Below are 20,921 nucleotides of genomic sequence, written 5' to 3' on the forward strand. Positions count from 1 at the left end.
GTTAGTGAGTGGGGGTGGATTTGGTATGTATGATGTGCTATGGGTTTATATGAGCAAAGTCAAAAGAATTATTTCCTGCATTTGAAATAGAAAGTGGTGAGATGAGTTGGTTGTTTTTTGGCTAGACCCCAAGAAAACACAGAGTACCCAGAAGGCTGTGCTGGTGATACAGAATGAGTGCTGAATAGATGTTCCACAATAGTGTAAGAGGGATGTGTGCACTGTACTTTTGGAAGTACTGTTTTTTATGAGATTTAAAATCAAGATCCTGAGTACGGTAGTCATTTTTGTCCTTTTTCCCAAGAAAAGGAAATTTGGTCAGGACATTGGGGATAATAACATCCAACCTGGATTATTACATTCTCAATTCTAAATTCCCTCTATACTTTCACTTCAGTATCATATTCTTCAGTTCCTTATCTAAACAGAGCAGTAACGTTGCTGTAGCTGTTAAACTCTGTCTCATTCTTTGACCAATGTGGCTGCATTTCAGTAGTAGGTGACCTGACCATAAAGGTAATTCTAATATATATTACATCCAAAAACCTGTTAAGTTTGCATGCCTCTTAGTGTGTCTACAGTCTTTGTAGGATTTTATACTGTTTCTCAAATAGTGTTGCATACGTTTTTCCCTACAAACAGATATACAAATGTACAGTGTAGTCCATTACTTTATATATCAAAGGGAAGCAATGAAGCGTGGGGGTGTGTGTGTGTGGGTGTGTGTGATGCACCTTGTTCACTGCCCATCGTGTAAAAGGTACTTTAAAAGGCTGTAGAAAAGACTGCAAAATCACATGATGATGATTGAGAAATGGCATGTAACTGCATAACAAAAGACTGAATTGTAATGCATACACACATGGGGACAAAGTTAAGGGTTGTGCGTGCCATCTTAATTCTGATAATTTTAGACTTTTGAGGGCTTAACCATGCAATCTTAACAACATCTTAACATAGTTTTTATGAAGGAATTTCTTCTGTGACAGGCATGCTTGGGGAATAACATGGAGATTAGCCTGATAAATTTCTCAGCCTCTGACAGTCCCTACCCAGGAATGGTTGGGGAAGGAAACCTGCTTCTGCTAGACTTTTCTACCTTCTGGTTAAGGGGTCATATTCTGCACTTTTGATGGGAAACTCACGATGACATCAGTGAGACATTTCCTTTGGGTCAAGTGTAGCATATGGCCCTAACATAGGCCAGTCTATGGACCCTAACAAAAATTGTAATTTGGCCCACTCCATGGAACTTGGTTAAATACATTTTGTGGACATTTAAGGGGATTTCTAGCCAATACATTATGCAACCCTTTCAATTTTAAAAAAATGTAAGATGGAAAATGTGAAGTTTGGAGAAAAAATTGTGTTTTTCAAACTGAGGCCTTTACGGTAAAGCTTTTTTATTTGTTTCCTTGTTCTTTGCTGGTACAAAATATTTCATTATTTTCATACTACATACAGATGTGGTTAAAAGTTGTTGTGCAATAAAAGTAATTTCTGTATAAACCTTAATGTCTTTAAAGGCAACACTATATTATTTTATGATGCATCACTTCTGAAACTGTTTCATTTTAAAAGTTATATTTTTCTCTTTCTTACAGTCTTTTCAGGGAAGCCAGGGAAGAGCCTACCTCTTTAATTCTGTGTAAGTATGATTACAATTACATACTTTCTATGAAGTATCATCTTTTGGTATGTTCCTCAAATGGGCAAAATACTCAACATTAGTAAGAGTGTCACTTTCATCTGCTCTTTCAATTTCTTTTCTTAATGGACTATGGCCTTATACTGGCAATCCCTGTTGATAAGTGTGACTGGAATAACTGGCCTTTCTCAGGAGAACGTTACTATTGTGCAACTCGTAGTCTGAGCCTTCCTTACAGTTATTTAGGAAATCCTATCATTAGTCACATTTAACTCTTAATTAGAAATAAAACTTTCAGCTGCATCTGATTCTAACTGAATTGAGGCAAGTGACACTAAACTGTTTTATTCCAGAAAACCATGTAAGGTTTGACATTCAAGTAAATTATGTTACTGTAACTTTACTCTGGTGGACATCATCACTATAGCCCAAAGCAAAGCCATTATTTTTTCAGGTTAACCTTTAGGATGCTTGAATATTGGCCTTGAAAATTGCAGATTTGTCAGAAGCAAGAAGCCAGACTTATCTCAAGAGGGTCCAATGTTTGCAGTAGCCCCTTAACACTGCAGTCCTACATACATGCTTGTTACCTTGCTTTTATAGATCGTGAACTAATTTTGATTTTGTAATATGCTGTCATTGGATTGCATCTCTATTTTTAACTAGCTGAATTGCTCGGAGCAATTCATAAGTAGAATGCAAGTCAGATGTGTCTGTTTTATTTTTATAGGCGAGGTAATTATGGTGAAGATTGAAAGATGTGACTCTGCCTTTTACAGATATCTTTATTCTTTTATCTGTAGTTGCTTCATGTAGAATTGAGATGCCAGGCATAGTTAAGAGTACCACTGATCTGGGTAGTATAACAGTTTTAACCAAATGTTGCCTGATTTTCCTAGAATGACTATTTGACTAGTCTTTTAGGCATATGTTTTTACTTGGGAAAGTTTCCTTTTGGAGCAGTACTCCATAGCTAGATATGCAAGAGGCATTCCATTGTTTTTTAATATTCACTGTCAGTGATTATTGTATTTTAACCTATGGTCTATAGCATAGAAATATTGCTAAAGCCTTTCCTACATTAATGTAGTCGCATTGTTACAAATCTCTAGCGTAGAAAAGGAAAGCTGTAATTGGCACTGGTGGACCTTACCCCTGTTTTGAAAGCAGCTAATTCCCAGCATAGGCAAGGCCTAAGTTATTAGCCATCTGTCACTTTTATTAATATATTGTTTTAAGTACTGTTAAATAGTTTCCCATTTATTGTGCTTTGTTTTATGTTACTTGATGATATGGGTGACAGTTAACTCATGCTACAAATGACACCATTTCATGGTAGAAAATGAAAAACAAAATGATTACACTTTTTTCCTCTTGACTCTTTAAATATAACCCTAAAACTTAATTTCACAAATGTTTGACTAAAAATAGTGGCATATATATCTTGGAGACTTGGTCTCAGATTTCATCTCCAGGAGGAAAGTAGGATGTTGTCAAACAAAAAGCAAGATCTGTCTTGTGGTTTAAGATACTACTATTTCTGTTGTTTGTTATAGGGTAAATGTGGGCTGTGGTCCAGCAGAGGAGAGAGTTCTTTTGACAGGTTTACATGCTGTAGCAGATATCTATTGTGAAAACTGTAAAACTACTCTTGGATGGAAATATGTAAGTAATGTATATAATTTATTTCTTGATCAAACATTCATATATGTAGCAATCCATAGAAGTTGTCCTTAATCTACTGAGGCACCATTCATTATTGTGACAATGAGTGACTCTTAATCCATTATATCCACATCTAGCAGAAAAAAAATACTGCGTTTATAACTAGTGTGCGTAATACAAACAAAACTATATTACTTGAATGTTATAGCAGGTTCCATGTCTCACATTTTGAGAATAATAAAGCCAGTATAAGCTGTAGGCCCCATTATAGTAGGGTGGGTTTTTTTTCTATAGTGCCTATTACCTTGGTATTTAAGTGCCACACACATTTTGGTATTAAAACTTTGGATGTCAAGTTTTCAGATTTCTTTATTTTCTTCTTTGTTTTCTTAAAATGCCAGATAATTATAGTGATAAATGGTGAATATATTGTACTCTATGCTACAAATAATCACAATAATTAACTCAATTTTGTGGCTGAAAAGTAATCCAGACTGCTAACATGCTACAGTTTTCGCACTGTAAAAATGTTGAATTCTTCTTTGAGGTGACCTTTACATATTTCCACTTGTAGGATGTACTCGGTTCAGCTGAATTTCACAATCTTCTGGAAAACAGCTACATGTGTTCCCTCTCATAGTAATAATGAACATCCAGAGCTGAGGTTGTAAAAGGACGATTTTTCTTTGTCCAGTCATGGAATGAAAGAAACCAAACAGCTACATTAGAAGGTTTTATTTCCAGATACCAACTTTGGTTTCTGTCATTCCTTCTCTTACCATGCAAGACTGGTTTGGAACTCAGAAGAACCTAAGATATTCTGATAAACACACTCCACACTCTTTAAAGTAATGAAAAACAACACCTGTCCAAAATTTTAAATTGCTTCTAGGAAATCACCTACAATTAAGCTGTGGCTTAACAAAATACAAAAAAATGGCAAAAATCATAGTCTGAATCCAGCAATCCCAAGGGTAGTTTGAGGAAAGATTGGCCTTAGCAGACCTGTAGTTGACAATATGTAAAAACAGGTGTGCGCGCGCACACTCTCTCTCACTCACTCTGTCTTGGCTCTGAAATAAAGTATCAGCATGATAATCCTGGCATTCCATAGAAATGACAGTCATGTTAAATGTCTAATGTACCTTGAGAGCTGCTCAAGATATTGTACTGATGGAGGTCATAGTAATATCTAGGTAAATAGATATATGTATGTACTATAAATGTTGAATTATAGTTTTATGCATAGGCACGTGCAATTTTATATTAACATTTTAGTGTGGATTTTATGTAAAGGACACCATATGTGCTAAAAATTAGATATTTCAAGCAGGAAAGAGAAAACATCCATACAAATAAAATATCACCAGAAAGCCTTAATAGATGTTACAGATGTTAATTATCTATTCATTTTTATTTGCATGTCAAAATTGGTAATGAAATAATGTGAAAACCTAACTCTAACTCAGTATTTTAAATATTTTTATTTTCTTGTTTCTAGGAACATGCTTTTGAGAGCAGTCAGAAATACAAAGAAGGAAAATTTATCATTGAACTTGCCCATATGATCAAAGACAATGGCTGGGAGTAAATTAAAAGCATTTTTTCACTCTGTTTGGACAATATTCTGTGGAACATGCTTTATACAGACTAATGCAAATGAAAGGAGGATTTTGGCTGAGGTGGCTCTGAGAATATCACTGAACTTTGCAACCTCACAAATGAATAGTGTAGTTTATGTGGCTCTTTCAGGCCATGTTTGCCTTTTTCTCCTTGTGTAAGTTCCCTCTTTTTGTATATGTATTCTTGTGTGAACAGTTGTTTTGGAACATTTTGGATGACCTTTTTCTAAACTCTCAAGTTCTAGAGAAACAGTTCACTATCTGCAAATGAATTTTACCGGTTAACATCTTTATTTGACCTATGCCTTTAATGCTACCTTTGCTGTGCATGCTTCTTGCCTAAACACCTACACCAAATCTAGCAGAAGACTGATATGAGTAGTCCTGAAGAATGTATGGGCTGCGGGTGTCTTTTTATATGTAGCAATTTCTGATCTCTGGCAGTAAAAGGGATGCAGTATTAGAGTATTCATTAATTGCTTTTTAAAATTTGGGAGTACCATAATCTGTGTACATCTTGCAGGCAAGTAAATTAAAGATACAGTGCTCATTTAGAAATCTTTCAGTTGCACTGACTCAATTTAGTAGATCTTAAGTTTTGCAAAAATGAGTACATTAATGGTTCAATATTTTTAGTGCAACTCATTTACAAGGATACTAAGGCAGTGATACTGTAGAATATATTTAATCAACATAATTGCATTCCTTACCCAGCAAACTTGTCTTGAAGGGAGAAGTTGATAAAATTACAGCCTGCAAGATCAAAGGGCACAAAAATATATGCATCTTGTATTTATAAAAAATTAGTCAGTGTAAACAAGTTTTTGGTACTGCACCTTTTAACAGTAACAAGGACTTGTGCATCAGTGAAGTTTTATGGCTGGTTCCATGTAGTTGTGTAGTCTAATGCACTGGACAAAGAGGTTGTTATAAAGAAAATTCATTGAAATATTCTGCTTTTGCTACACTTTAACAAAAATATAGTTATTTTTTGTGTGACAAGAGGCCAGAGCTTATGAGATGGAAGTTAGTAACAGTACCTGCAGAAGAGTGGGGGTGGGTAGATGGGCAGGAAAGTGTGAAGTTGACTTCATTTCTTCATAAAATAGAATAGCAAGATAATTTTTACAATAAAAAAAATAAAAAGGGGTTTGTTGGTTTGCTGGATAAATCATCCCCAAAGACATTTTCATAATAAAATTTATATAAAGCTCACATCCTTTCTGTTTTTTGTTTTTTTCCAGCTGCTTCTTAACTGGAGTGACTTAGTAAGAAAGCCTTCTGTAGATGTGTATCCACAAAATTTACTATTGGGTTTTGTGCATGCACTTTCAGAGAAATTTTAAAAAAAATTAATCTTGTGTCTTGTATTCATTGCTAACTTTGTTATCAAATGAAAAGTATTTGTGGAGGACCTTTTGTACTTAGCTCCCTTAATGCTTGAGGACAAAATGGTTGGCAGCGTCTTTTACATTAACACTACATAAGTACTATGATGGAATGAACAATATGAAAGCCTTACAATAGAATAGAGGTTAGTTTTCTTTTAATAACTATTTTAACATGGCATTTGTGAAGTTTGCAATGTGTGCCATTGCTGCTGCTGCTGTTACATTTTGGGTAAATCTCTGACAGGCTTTCAAAACTCTACTGCACTTTATTACCAGACATCATTCATTTACAAGCATGCCAATGGCTAGGAGCGATACAGAAGCTGTCCATCAGGAGCTGTGATAATGAACCTACAGAAGTTAAATTTTAAAAAGTAGAAACAGGAAAAACCCTTGGGCTTAAGTCCAAAGAACTGGTCTAGTACAACTGGGTCCAATATGGATTTTGTGGGGTGGCTTATATTGCTCCTCCATAATCAAGAATTAGATTGGACCCAGGAGTCCCCTTTATCTGAATGGCATTGGCACAAGATGGTCATCTGTTGCTGCCATCTGTTCAATCTGAAAGAACCTGGAATTCTGTTTTGTTTGGGCTATTTTTCAATTTTCCTCTAGTATAATGTCCGTTGCCAACAATGAAAGCACCGAAACAGCCATCAACAAGGGGTTTGTGTTGGCTTCAAAGCCTAAATGTAACACCCATGGAGATGTCTATAGAAAATGTATATTTTCTTTGTCTGGCTACAGACTCAAGAAGAATTACACTGAGTTGAAGGAAAAAACACCATGACCCTTCACTATAAAAATGAGAGTACAAATTTAAGGTTAATGTTTTCTTTTTACAAGAGAGAACAATCTGTAGTAATATTTTAAATAGTGGATTTGGGTGTTTCATATCAATGAGCTTTTTTTTTTTTTAAACTAGAAAAGATTTTCTTATTTAGATGCTCAACCTCTTTTTTCAGTGCATTATTTATTTGTATTTCAAACTGGACATTTTCACCAAAACCTTAATTACCCTTGATGCCAAAGGTTGGGATTTCATTAAGTGCTTAGCACCTAAAACTTCAGCTACTGGCATAAGGAGTTGATGTGAGTTATGTATAATGTTATGGCTTTTAAGAGAACCAAATGAAGCAATATTCTTATTAGTCTTTTGGGGGGGGGGTAAGAGGCAGTAGAGAAGGAGCTATAACTAATACAAAATTCCTACTGCACACTACTATGTAATAATTCTTTATGCTTGCTGTGATATCTGGGAGTATGTGAACGTTTTTTTCTTATTGTTTGACTTGAGCAGTGATTCTTTGAAACAATTCTCCCATTGTAAAGATGTGGAGAATTACGCCTAATGGTTTTGGTGAAAGTTGGTTCCAGATATTAATGGCTGCTGGTTGATGTGAAGAGGTCAGTCTGGTCACTGAACCTTCCAGCAGTACATTAAAAAGAAAAACTTACTTGAAGAGAATTCTACAAAGCATTTTCCCTCTAACCTTTATTTTTTTTTAATATATTAAGATTATATTTAAAGGTTTTGTGTGTTCAATCTGGGCAAGTTTACTTCCTCTCCCACTTGAGCACTTTTGTTACTTGTACTGGTTATTTTTATTGTTGGTCTTAACATTTATTTTGTATTTTTTTTTTTTATAAAGTGTAACAAAAAGCTTTTGTGAACTCTTGTTTCATGCTAGCTCTTTCTTGGACCAAATGAACCAACTACGAGCTGGCTTCTTGGAAAGAATGTTCATTGGGATACATAAGAATATGCTAGCGAAAAATATACATGTATTGAAAGGATTTTCTTTTGAACCCATAAAAGCAATGGCTGTCCAAAAATAATTAAGCATCATAATTTGACATGATTTTGGAATCTGGTGACACATTCTTCATTGTCTAGGCCCTAAATAGTGGCTGTAACACTGGTGTTACAATATTGAGAGTCCGCTTCAAATGCCAGTATTCTTTCCTTGGTTTATAACTATGGACACCTTTTTAACCAATGAAAGGCAATACTGTCATTTACAAAATGTTAAGTTGTAAAAGTTCCTGTAAACTGTCTGACAGAATTAGGGAGGGCTTGCTGACACATCAGCCTTACCACTTTTGCTGTTTTGGATTTTCTTTCTTTCTTTCACTGTGTTGCCATTTTAATATACAGTATTTCATTACCCTCCTAACAATCCATAACCTCTTCTGACTAGTTTCTGCCTGTTGTTCAATGCGGCTGGAATATGTGAGCTTTTTCATTATCTATAAACTATATAGTGATGTAGGTTGAATTGTAACAGTACTAATGTAACAGGGTACTAATAAAGTCCTGATGCCCTATTGCAAACTAAATATTTGGCAAGTTTAAAAATAATCAGCAGCCTCTCTGTAACTGGCTTAATTTTCATGCATCTAATCTTATAGCAGGTTGTGGAAGACATGAATTGAAATTAATTTTATTTCAAGTGAACGATACCTCAAAGTAACAAACAGAAGCAATTAATCCTTTGATTATGGAATAGTAATATATCCATATTGCTCCCTAATGTAAACTACGTTTGTGCTAACGTAGGGTGCTTGGTACCATTTCCAATGGACTTGAACATTTTCCTTTATATATTGCTCTCAGATCTTTTTTTCCAGATAAGAGGATCATACAGTCAGATTGCAAGACCTGTATCTAGATTGAGGTAACAGAGTGCCACAAAGAGAGACAAATTTTAACATCCCAGTTGTATGATAATGGGACAAGAGTGGAAGGAAGCTGTCAAATTATTGTTAAACTTGTAGGATATTGTATTGTACTTCATTTAGCACTAGTGTAAGCCAATCAGCAGTATCTATTGTAAAGGAACAGGAATTTCAGAGGTAATTTTGAGAAGGACTGTTATAAATCATTTAAGGCCTAAAGCATGAGTCATAAATGGCAACTGAGTTGTGCCTCATATTGTTTCTTAAACTCTTTAAAATGCTTTCTTTTAAAGATGACAGGCTGCTTTGCTGTTTTGTCCTAGCAATACTGTATATCATTTGTTGTTTCACTATATTGTATTTGAGGTATCACAATAAAAGTTTTAATGGTTTTGTTGAGTTACTTTTTAACTTTGTGCTATTTGTGGTCATGGGAATTGTGTTACGCTATGTGAATACATATTTTAGTTATAATGTCAAGCTAAACGTTTGCTTTTTCTTCATAAAAATATATTTTCTAAAGATAAGTTAGGATATGTCCCTAGTCAGTGAGTCTCAAACCTCTTGCTTACAACAGTGGAGAGTGCTTAATGGCACTTTCAGAAGCTAAAAGCATAACAAACTTATTTTCAAAAGATTCTGCATAGGAATTGCCTTCTTTTTGAAGGAGGATAATTTGGGGATCTAAACAGATTGATGATGCCTCTTTATTTTATTTAGTAAATTTGGCCAGCCTGACACAGCAGTCATGAATTTCAGGGAAGTGCAGTAAACACAGACACTTTCTTCTGTATTTCTTCTTTGGTCAGGAGGAGCTTTTGTGATTCCTCTTTAATCAGAAAAGTTTTTAAATAGTAAACATTAATTTAGACAGCCGCTGAAAACACCTCTGAAGGAGTTCACATGTCTCTGCACTTAATCATTGGAGTGGAGTCACTTTTTTATATATACATTACACAAAATCTCAACTTTGAGTCAGTAACGGGTATGATGGAGTTCTGTGAAATGCAACTCAGACTTCTCCATTTGAGGGCTTATGCCATCATAGACTTTGTGGAAAGTATAAATCTAAGCTAGCATGTATGTACAAGGAACTTGGAAAGTATGCTGCATCTCCTAGTAATGAAGGACTCTGAAGCATTAATGCCATTAACTGCTAATCTCTTTCCCTAGACCTCCACAGGTGCTGGCAGGACACCCTCCACCATCTCTTCTGGGGTGCCTGAGATGGTGGTTGATTACTTTTTCAGGAGCTCCAGCAGAAAAGTTGTTTGAACAAAGAGAAAGTTTTGACCACACAACTGGAGAGGAAGATGTAGTCTTGTGATGAAAGAAATTCATTTAGAACTCAGGTGATCTGGCTTCAGCTCCTGGCTTATCCACAGGCTGCCTTTGTAATTTGGGTAAGTCACTCTTTCAGTTTCTCTTCTACAAAATGAGGCCTCACGGGGTGCTGTCAGCATAAATTCAATTAACATATCTGAGGCACTCTTATTCTATGGTAAAGGGGCTATACCAGTGCCTAGATAGATCCTGGCTTCTCTTTTGAGAATATGCCCTGGCAGTGTCTGAGCTTCTTTGGGATGTATAGGAGTTTGATCCCAAAAATCATTCAGAGTTTCCCATCAGTCATTGTTTATGGGTTCTATGGAAGGAGTATTCAGAGGTTATTTCAATAGTTGATTAGAATGCTGTATGTAGATCTAGATTATAATCTAGATGTGTAGATGTAGATTATAATCTGACACTCATCAAACCCCTATTTCTCCTTCATGGGAAAATTTTAGGAGTTTAAATAGGACCTATAGCGTGGTCTGGAGGTCAGCTGATGTTGTTTAGGTTTTGGCAAACTGTTAAGGAAAACAAATTAATTAACTGAGGACACCAACAGAAAGTGTCCAGCTTCTTCTCCCCTCATAATTAAACTGACCCTGGTTAGCTCCATCATCTCAATGGCTACCACAAAAGCAAATATAGAAACCAGGACCCCACCCATTTGAGGCTTTATTGGTTAAAATCAACACCTTAATTGAAATAAATAGGCTCATTTTGATGAATACATACTATCACAGAGGCCCAGATCCTCAAAGGTATTTAGGTATGTTAAATACCTTTGAGGATGATTCTGGACTAGGGTGACTACTGGCCTCTTTCAGAGGAAGCAGGTCCAGTGCATCTGTGATTGATTAGCTGCCTTCCAATTGGGATTAAAAGAAGGCACCTAGCTATATAAAGACTCAGTCAGGAAAGGGGCAGAAACACAGAGAAGAGAAGGAGAGAGCTGCCTGAAGAGGAAAGGGTGAAACAGGATCAGCAGAGATCTAGTATAGAAAGACATTGTGAAGAACAAAAGGTAAAGAACATTTTTGATGAGGACTTCTCAGCTGGGGTTCCCCAGACTTGGTTTACAGGAGAGCTTGTGCAAAAGCCTCTAGGAACAAGGGGAAGACCCCACCTGGTTAGAAACTGCCAAGCCTGAAACAAGAGCGGGGAGCTGGAGGGTGAATCCTAAGAGCTGCATAGGACTCAACAGGCAGGAAGGCCTGAATGAGTGGAACACTGTGAAAAGTCTCCTTGCAGCAGGCCTGAGTGGAGGACTGTGGGAATGGGAGCCCAGAACAAGAGGCTCTTCCCAAAGCAGGGGAAGGAATCACAGGCAGGGAGGCCTGGGTAAGTGGTACATTGTGGGAAGTTCTCTTGTGGGAAACCTGACTTGGGGCTACTGGAAAAGTGTCACAAGGACAAAGCAACTCTGGGAGCTTTCCAGCAATGGCCTGGAGAGTGGAGGTCTGGGACTAGGACAGAAAGAATCTGGGGACTGCTGGGTTAATGACTCTGCAAAAGATGAGCTGTAAGTGACACTGCAGGTGGGAGAACAGAAAAGGGTCCATTTAGAGCCTTTTTTACTCAGAATTTCAGGAGAATGGTTTTATCACAAGGGTTCTATGGATTATTGAGCAGGCAGAGGAATGAATAAATCATCCCTAAAGGCAAGCTTTAGAATTGGACATGGAGAGAGACTGCTTCTTTTGTGGCTGGACCAAGGGGAAACTAAGGCAGGTACACCTGTCATGGCAGGGTCTGACATGAGGGCGCGCAAGGCAGGGCTGTCCTATTGCAGAGCCCTACCCACAGTCAGTAAGAAATCTCTTAAAATTCCTTTAATCAACCAGTTGATTAAACTAATTAAACTTTCAAAAATGCATCAACTGATTTGAACAGTTGTCCATTCTTCTATGTATTCTAAATGGGTTCTCCCTTCATGTATTGACTGAGTCTTACCTATATAAGGTATTAATGGAATTGGAAAATATGCTTCCTAGAATGTAAAGTGTGGATGGTTCAAGAAAGCTACCAGTTCTTCAAGGCTTATGAAGAATGGGCTTTATGTTTATTTTGTTTTGTTCTGGTGTGGGGTGTTTTGTTTTGTTTTGTTTTTCATTACTAGGGGAGATGCACACCAATGGTGCTAGATGCAAATATTTTGAGTGTGAAGGATTTAAAATACCATCCTTTCTGGAAAACTGCCTACATTTGAAATAGGCGAAAATATACAGTTGAACCCACTTGTTCTAGTTCCTTAGCATTGTAAATTGTTGCTAGCGGCTTGTGATATACAGGAGGTCAGATTAGATGATCGGATGGTCCCTTCTGGCTTTAAACTCCATGGCTCTATGTAACCTGTTAGTGTCATCATGCATAGTGCATATTACTGAATACAAAGCTATCGGCCATCCTTCAATTATTCCAGTTTGTGCATCCTCCTTTGGGTGGTGGAAAGGAAGCGACATTGTGTCCTTGCTGAGGCTAGAGGCCAGAACCTCTTACATAGATGTTTTTTCTCCGTATGTAGCTTTGCCAACTTTGAAAGTACAGTGATAGCTGAATGCTACAACATTGGATCAGGATATAACCCCTTTTGAACTGCACAAGAATGAGTAATGTCTACTTACCATGAATTCAGTTCAGCTTCACTCTGCACCTCTCCAATAATCTCTCATTCTGTCTCACAAAAGGGTGTGGGATTCTTTACATTTGAGTAAAATTCTGTTTGATCTCATAATGGAAAAACTATTTCACTGCTGCATATATAATTTAGAGTAATTCAAACAGCTTCTTTATAACTTTTCCTGGATTCAGTCCTCAATGAGAAAAAGTACCTTTGTGTTTTGAGAAACTGGTTTAGAAATGCCATTAATGTTTGAAACTTCGATACTTTCACTATTTGTACGGGCGCAACAGAATTTTATGATAAAAGTTGATAGAATGTATACTAATTTTGGCAAAAGAGAGAATCTGAGCTACCTACATGTTACCAAATGATGGAAGGGTCCATTTGGAAGAGAATTTGGAGCAAATATAGGACTTTTCATACTCCAGGCACCTCACAGTAATAACACATTTACATATTGATAGTGCAATGACTTTATATAGGCAGCTACACCAGTCATTATATGCTCAACAATGTGCTATAGTACACTTTGGCAATCAGATCAACATCACCAAGAGAACTGGAATGTTACTCTCTATTCTCTTTGAAAAGTGCACATAGGATATTTGATTTCCAGCTGGACAGCCATTAGAGGGTAGGGAACTCAATCACCTTTCACTAACTTTTATGAGAATGCAGACTGTTCATCTTAAGAAATGAACCCCTGCATTTGTCGCTTGGTGGAAAGCCCTTGTCTTTACACATTAAAAATCTCAGCCATGAGGCTACCCTATGGTAAAATATGACAAGGTCTCTATTTACAGACAAGGTCTGATTATTCTAAATGGGGTGTCAGTAGTGTCAGTACAGCTTAAGCAGTTAACCCAGTCAGAGCCCTTCTCAAAGGCTAATCTTGTCCAAGTGTGTTGTTTACCATTTTTTTGCCTTAATCTGTTGATTTCCCAATCTTACTCAGCTGTTCCACAGGCTGTGCAACTACGTCTGCAACCGACATAAATGCCTCTCTTTGGTGAGCAAGACAGCTGTGGAGTTGGCTCTGAGCAGTGTAATTCTTTGGCTGTGGAGCATCTCTTGAACAAGGTGATATTAACTGCTACTTCTCTTGTAAAGACTGTCCCACTTAAGGTTATTTGCTCATTCATTTTTGGCGATGTCACTGGTTGGGACTCCGAGGCCGAGCACAGTGAAGGCAGACTAGGCTCTGGGATGCTTCTACAGACATAGAAGCAGGCTAGTCTGTGGTTAAGTTAAGTTACAAACTAGAGTAGTCAAAAAATTTGACTTAAGTACAGACTAATAATTGTGGGAGATAGGTAATATATGTTCCTCTTTTCATGTCACGATTGCATGAAATAATGTGCTGTTGTTGTGGACATTCTGGCTTCTGAGCATTAAATCTAAATTTTCTATAGATAAATGTTACTACTTAACTTCAGTCTTGGGCCAGATGGCATCTAGGTTAGAGATTTCTAGAGCTCTGCCTTGAAAGGTATGTATAAATAATAATACATAGCATGTGTATCACTTGACCTTAAAACTTGACAATCTTCAGAATGTCCTTTATAAGATAGAAATGAATGATTACCATCTCCATTTTCCACATGGGGAAACTTAGGCAGATAAGTGGCTTTCCCATGATCACATAGGGAATTGATGTCAGATCCAGGCTTAAACATGGGTTTCTTTTTCCCTGTCCTTTTCTTCCAACTCAGCCTCTTTACTTGCAGTGCATTACTAGTCTTCAGAAATATGAAATGTTTTAATAGCAAAAATGTACAAGTTCTTAGGGTCTTCTGCTAGTCATGATATTTTAAGCAATATTTCTTTTTATGCATTTGACCTGTCTCTTATTATTTGGGTTTATATTTGCTCATTTGTGCTGTTACGGTCTCTTGGTTCTGAAGTATTTTGTGTGTTTTAGTATACTGGAGAGGAGGCAGACTCTAAAGTTCGCCACCATTCTCACTCTGAATATAAACCATATGCCAGAGCCAATAGGGTTGCAAATGATACGTTCCTGGGTTCAAGGAAGTCTCCTAAATTGTAATCCGAGTCACAGAACAGAAGCTCAAGTTCACCTTTAGCTCTTGCTGACAATCCCATACTTCACTGTGTATTAGCTATTCCTGTGGTATTGGAAAAGCTGATTCATCTGCTTACCCTTGGGATCGTCCCTTAAATAACTCTGCTTTCACACAAGCCTGGCAAAAATCAGAATCCCTTAGTGCATGGGTTCTCACAGTTTTCCATAACGTGGATCACCCTTTGTTAAAGACTGGCTTGTGGATTGCTTTCCTCCACTGAGACTGAGCAAGCTTGTCTCCCACTCATGACTGAGCAGACCACCTCTTTTTCCACTGGCAATCAAATAACATCCCTATGACAACTAAAGCAATTGCTTAGACAGTAATATTAATAAATATATGTTTAGCAACTTTTTAATGCAATACCATCATAGGTGCTGACTCCGTGGGTGCTCCAGGGCTGGAGAACCCATGGGGAAAAATTAGTGGGTGCTCTGCACCCACCAGCAGCCAAGCTCCCCACCCCACCTCACCACCTCCTCCCAGCACACTGTGTCTCCACTCCTCCCTCCCTCCCAGCGCTTGCTGCCACCAAACAGCTGTAGCAAGCGCTGGGAGGGAGGGGGAAGGAGCGGTAACGTGGCAGGCTCAGGGGAGGAGGTGGGGGTGGGGACTTTGGGAAAGGGATTGGAATGGGGTGGGAGGGGGCAGGGCAGGGGTGGAGTCAGGGCAGGGGCAGAGCCAGAGGAGGGTTGAGCACCCACCAGCGCCAGAAGAAGTTGGCACCTATGAATACAATGGCTGGACTCAGAAAGAACCAGAACCATGTGACTGGCCAGGACTCTACTGATCAGCAGCAAGTGCTGTGTGGAGCACAGGTGCTTCAGATCACAATTTGGGAACTCAGTGTGCTCGTGGCACTTCACCATCATCAAGCATAGGGAAAATACAGTGGTGTGGTCTGATTTAATCTCCTAACTGGAGAAATCTCTCTAACAAGACCCAAGTAAGCATCTTCGTTCCCTCCACCCATCTGTCACTCTCTCGCTGAGCATTCTTGATATTCAACCAAGATGGAGAAATTAGCTATTTTTCCAAAGAGCTACCACTCTTTCGGCAGCATGCCCAGCTTATGTTGATATTCCCTTTTCTGTTGTGTTGCATATAAACATGCCGATTCTATCCATAATATGACTTGCTCCTCAGAATCTGACAACCTTTTGTTCAGGATTTTTGTACTTCCCTCTGACAAACAGGGTTTTCCTGCTCTTAAAGTCTCAAGTGTGCTGTATACGTAAGATCTCAATCATCTAAGTAGCAGTAGTATTTAGTTAGTGATTTTATTCTGGTCTGTACTTCTTTTGGTGTGTGAACATATACAACTGATCACCTCTCCCCTGCATTCTATTATGGAAGGTGGGCTGTGATCAAAATTATAATAAAGGTATGTTGATCATACAACATACATTTAGGTTGGAAACAGACATAGCCAGACTCAGAATAGTCCCTTTGAGTCCGTTCCCAGAGGGTGGGCAGAAGAATGGAGCAGAGTTTACTGAACAGCTCTGAGAAGGGGAAACTGAAGGTAGGGGTACTGCAGTTTGAGGGGCATGCTGTGGATGTAGTGACCCTGGAACAATCCGCATGCTAGACGGCCGTCTCCGCACACCAGCTGTATTTCAGGAGTTGGTGTGTTATGGACTCTAAACCCCGTTGTGCGACAAAGGGAATTTGTTCAGTGTGATGAGCATTAGTGGGAAGAATAATTGGACAGTGTTAAATCTCTGAGACAGGTCCCCCACTCTCTTGTTCATCTGCAGGCTGAGAGGTGAAAGCGTCCATATTATTAATCCTGCTTCCCCCTGCAGCCAGCCATATTCCTAGCTTCAGATTAGAAAAATGACCCATCCCCTGCCTGAATAGAGACTGGAATGTTGTTTAGGAGTTCTGGACCAGCTCAAAACCCCATTACTTCCCAGTAGTTCTCAGACTCCTTCCCTACTTCAGCACACACTGTGGTTTAGGAAAAGTGCTACAGTATTTCTCCAGACTCCCATAAAATAATGTACTGTTGGTAGTGTTTTGGCATCCCTCACTGCTCAGCAATCACCCCTACGGGCTATGGCCTAAGGGGAGCAAAATAATCACTGTTCCCATCTATTTGCCATTCACTAGCTAACGCTTCAGTCATGCCAGCTTTCAAACAGGTGCTTGACTTGATGCACATGTGTAGTCCCCTTGAGTTCAAGGAGCCCCATTAATTATCACCTGACACTTTATGCAGTCATTTGCACCAGGGCAAAATGGGTGTAAAACACTCCCAAATGAGAATAAGCATTTTGTGCCCACTATGCACTAGTATGAATTCAACAAAATTTGGGCCCAAGAGGGCTATTCCCCTGTATGTAATTAGGCACATGCAAAAGGGGCTTAGGGAATTATATAGCAGGTATGCCATAGCCAGCTGCTTCTTTCCGTCTTGCAATAGAAGGCCCCTTGGTCATATGTCCCAAGACTTTTGATCCATGGCAGGAATGCGTCTGCCAGAGCACTCTCAAACCGTTATTCACTCTCTCTCACCTTTTTTTCTCGAAATAGTCTGGAGACTGCTCCTTATTCACAATCTGAGTGGATGGCTGTAGCTGTAGAATGGACCACAGATAGATGTGCACAAAACCATTCTGCTTTGTAAACAAATATTAACTTCTTTCCCTCTCGGAATAATCTGTCATGCACAAGAAAAATCTGTCATGCACTGTACTTTCCCCAGCTGAAATGAGTATTTATTGTGGCAATGGCCATTGAATTGTTTCCATTCATTACAAAAGAATTAACTCAGCCCTCTTTTTTAAATCTATAGAATCATAGATATATAGGACTGGAAGCAACCTTAATAAGTCATATATTCCAGTCCCCTGCCCTGAGGCAGGACTAAGTATTCTGCAGATCATCCCTGACAGGTGTTTGTCTAACCTGTTGTTAAAAACCTCCAATGATGGAGATTCCACTCCCTAGGTAATTTGTTCCAGTGTTTAACTATCCTTACAGTTTGGAAGTTTTTCCTAATGTCTAACCTAAATCTCCCTTACTGCAATTTAAACCCATTGCTTCTTGTCCTGTCAATTTATCACATTCTTTTTTATAGCAACCTTTTACATACTTGAAAATTGTTTATGCCCCCCCCCCCCCCCAGGCTTCTCTTCTTCAGATTAAACAAACCCAATTTTTTTTCAATCTTCCCTGATAGGTCATGTTTTCCAGACCTTTATTCATTTTTGTTGCTCATATTATATGATAGGTAATATTTTCAGAAGCTCTTAAGTGACATAGGGTCAGACTTTCAAAAATATTTAAGCACCTAGAGGGGTAGATAGAGTGCAAACCTTGCTAAATGCACTGGAGGGTAAGGGTGGTGGAGCTGACACCTGGCAGAAGTCCTGGTCAAAGAGGTGCATTCACAGCACTCTCTGCATATGGCCAGGCTGGGGATTAGATGTAATTCTGGTGGGAGCAAATTCCAGAAGTCAGGACAGGCTATTGAATGTTACCATATATAGACGTTCAGTGCTGTGGGGTGTTTTGCAAGACCAAATCCACAACTGTCTAAAAAAAGCTTACCTCAATTTTAAATACACACACAAACCCAGACAGTGATATATCACAGTTGTTTTAAACACAAGACCAAGCCTTGTGTGTATTTTGTGTATACCCTGCACAGAAGGGTGTAGCCCACTGCTCACATATCCTGGTAACTATGCTGACACAGGCTCACACTGGAAAATTAGGCAATGTTTGCTTCAGATCAGTTTGACTGTTTTACAGTGGCTGAACCTGGCATGCCTGATAAAGTCACAACTCTCCGAACATCTGCCTTTTGGGCTGGAGACATTTCTACACGTACACAACTTAATCTCTTTATAGTCCTGAATTAATCATCTGTCTTTCACTGGCAGGCAAATATGTATTAGTGGTTTTGTGTTCTGATTGGATGAGATGGTCTGCTTAACGAGGCGGTTATGACTAGAAATCTGCTTGTGTTTCTATCGGTTTCATCTAGCTTTTCCCTCACGGATTTTGACATTGTCTCTAATAATCCAAGGTCTGCAACATTCCACTTCCTTGCTGTTCCTGGATCATCCTCCTTCACGCCATTGTCATACCAAGGACAGAATTCATGGATATTTGTGAGACCAGAATTTAATGATGGTCCATTAGCTGGTTGATGGTAGGTGATGGAGAGTGATGCGCTATCTGCACTCTGCCCCCAGTGGATAAGAAACACTTCACATCCATGCCAGAGCTGAGCACAGTCAGCCCCAAGCACCAGGGGCCCCAATGTTGTCTTTATGACCGGAATTCCTGTCTCGTATGTAGCAATGTGCTCGCACAGTTACAACAGATCTGTGGCTGATGTGTCATTAAAATCTTACTGCAAACTTTCAGGCCCATCATTTATACAGTGAATGTTGTCCTGTCGTGCCATAATCAAACAAAGTGAGATCTACTGTAGTGTCAAAACAATGGCCCTCCATCCCCTGGAAATGGCATACATCTATGGTGTGCTCTGTTCCTATTTCCCCTCCCATTAGTCCAAAGGCAGCCCTTTTTCTCAATCTAAGCTGAGAGAGAGCTTTCAAAGTTGTGGTGCCCTGAAGCACAGTTGAAACAAAGTGCCCCAGATGGGGCCACCAATGGTCAGGCCTTTTGCAGCACTCTGGATCAAATAGAGGAGAGGGTATATTTCTTTAGTTAGTGGTTGCCGTTGGAATTCTGAGAATTATCCAACTATTGGCAATGCAGTATGCTTTAACTAGCTATGTCAAAGCCTCAGGTTATGAGAGTGGAGAGTCTGGGTTTTTATTTTTATTTTTTACAGTTCTAACAGTAAATAAATATTTTAAAGGTATGTTTATTGATATGGCCTTGATGGTCTGTAATGTTCAATAGTCCAAAAGTATAAGTATTTGCTGTGCTAGAGTTGCTTGTTTAGCTAACAGGAGATGGAGAAAATAATTTATTGTGCTCTTTGTCAACACTACTAATGTGCTCTCTCTGTGGCCCCCGTGACTGGGGATCAGCTGCTTGTCTCCCAGCCAGGGTGATGATTTAGAATGACCTACAACTTCTAAACTAAATGACTGAGCTGGGTTAATGCTACAAAAATTTCTTCTGCAAATATTTCCTCCTGTTTTTAATGTACTTGTTTCAGCCTCACGTTCGTCTCTTTTTGTGCTCTTACTTTCCACCAATAATCAAGCTTTATTGGCAGGAGCAATATTTCAAAGTGACCTATGTGGAAAGTGAATTTTACATTCGTATACATATCTGACCAGTTGCAACTAAAACAATACAGCTGGAACAGCCACTGCCATCAAGAGAAAATTTGCAACCCGTCCACAAAGTTTTAAAGAAATTGTGGGCTATCAGCCAGGAAACCCCCAAATAGAAAATGACGCTAAATCTGTTTCGTATTATTCCTTCGAAACTATTTGCTCCTCTCTGTTAAACAGAACCAGTACTACCCTAGCACTCTTCCAATGGCCACTAAACATAGACTTTGATCTGATACCTCTTACTGGCCAAAATTTACATTGTTGTTAATACTTAACTTTTATTACTATCTTCCTTGTGTTCACCTACATTAATCCTGAGACACTGAGCAAGCAGACACCTGCTTCTACTTGCTGTGACTATCCATCTACAGGCTCCACATAACATATAAACAAATACCTTTCAGGAGAGCAAAACTCTCTACTGCCTTGTCGGGCCTCTTTGAGGTCAGGGAACCTATAGCTGTCTCAGTATCAGAAACAAACAGTAAAATCCATCCTGCTTAGGTTGGAGATTACAAGGTATATACGGTGGGGGTGGGGGGAACCCTCAAAATAGTAGGTTCTAATCCTTCCTGAGGCCTTTAATCTTGGGTCTAATCCACCAAAG

The 20,921-nt window shown here is 38.7% G+C and overlaps 1 protein-coding gene across 7 annotated transcripts in view; it reads left to right on the forward strand.

Moving 5' to 3' along the window:
- YPEL1 (yippee like 1) overlaps positions 1 to 20,921 on the forward strand; it is a 71,896-nt gene that overhangs the window by 30,765 nt on the left and 20,210 nt on the right. For 5 of the 7 annotated variants that reach the window (XR_012155067.1, XR_012155069.1, XR_012155068.1 and 2 more), the window contains exons 3-7: positions 1,605 to 1,648; positions 3,205 to 3,313; positions 4,815 to 5,090; positions 10,179 to 10,408; positions 13,913 to 14,037. Coding sequence is in view for 1 of the 7 variants with exons in the window: in XM_073312912.1 (XP_073169013.1) it covers positions 1,605 to 1,648; positions 3,205 to 3,313; positions 4,815 to 4,904 (243 nt within the window). In the remaining 6 variants the exon portion in view is untranslated. Of the gene's footprint in view, positions 1 to 1,604; positions 1,649 to 3,204; positions 3,314 to 4,814; positions 9,405 to 10,178; positions 10,409 to 13,912; positions 14,038 to 19,038; positions 20,701 to 20,921 lie in introns of those variants that run through there. The other 2 variants (XR_012155066.1, XM_073312912.1) reach the window with 2 other exon arrangements.

This window comes from Lepidochelys kempii, chromosome 15 (assembly GCF_965140265.1).
Source record: "Lepidochelys kempii isolate rLepKem1 chromosome 15, rLepKem1.hap2, whole genome shotgun sequence".
NCBI lineage: Eukaryota > Metazoa > Chordata > Testudines > Cheloniidae > Lepidochelys > Lepidochelys kempii.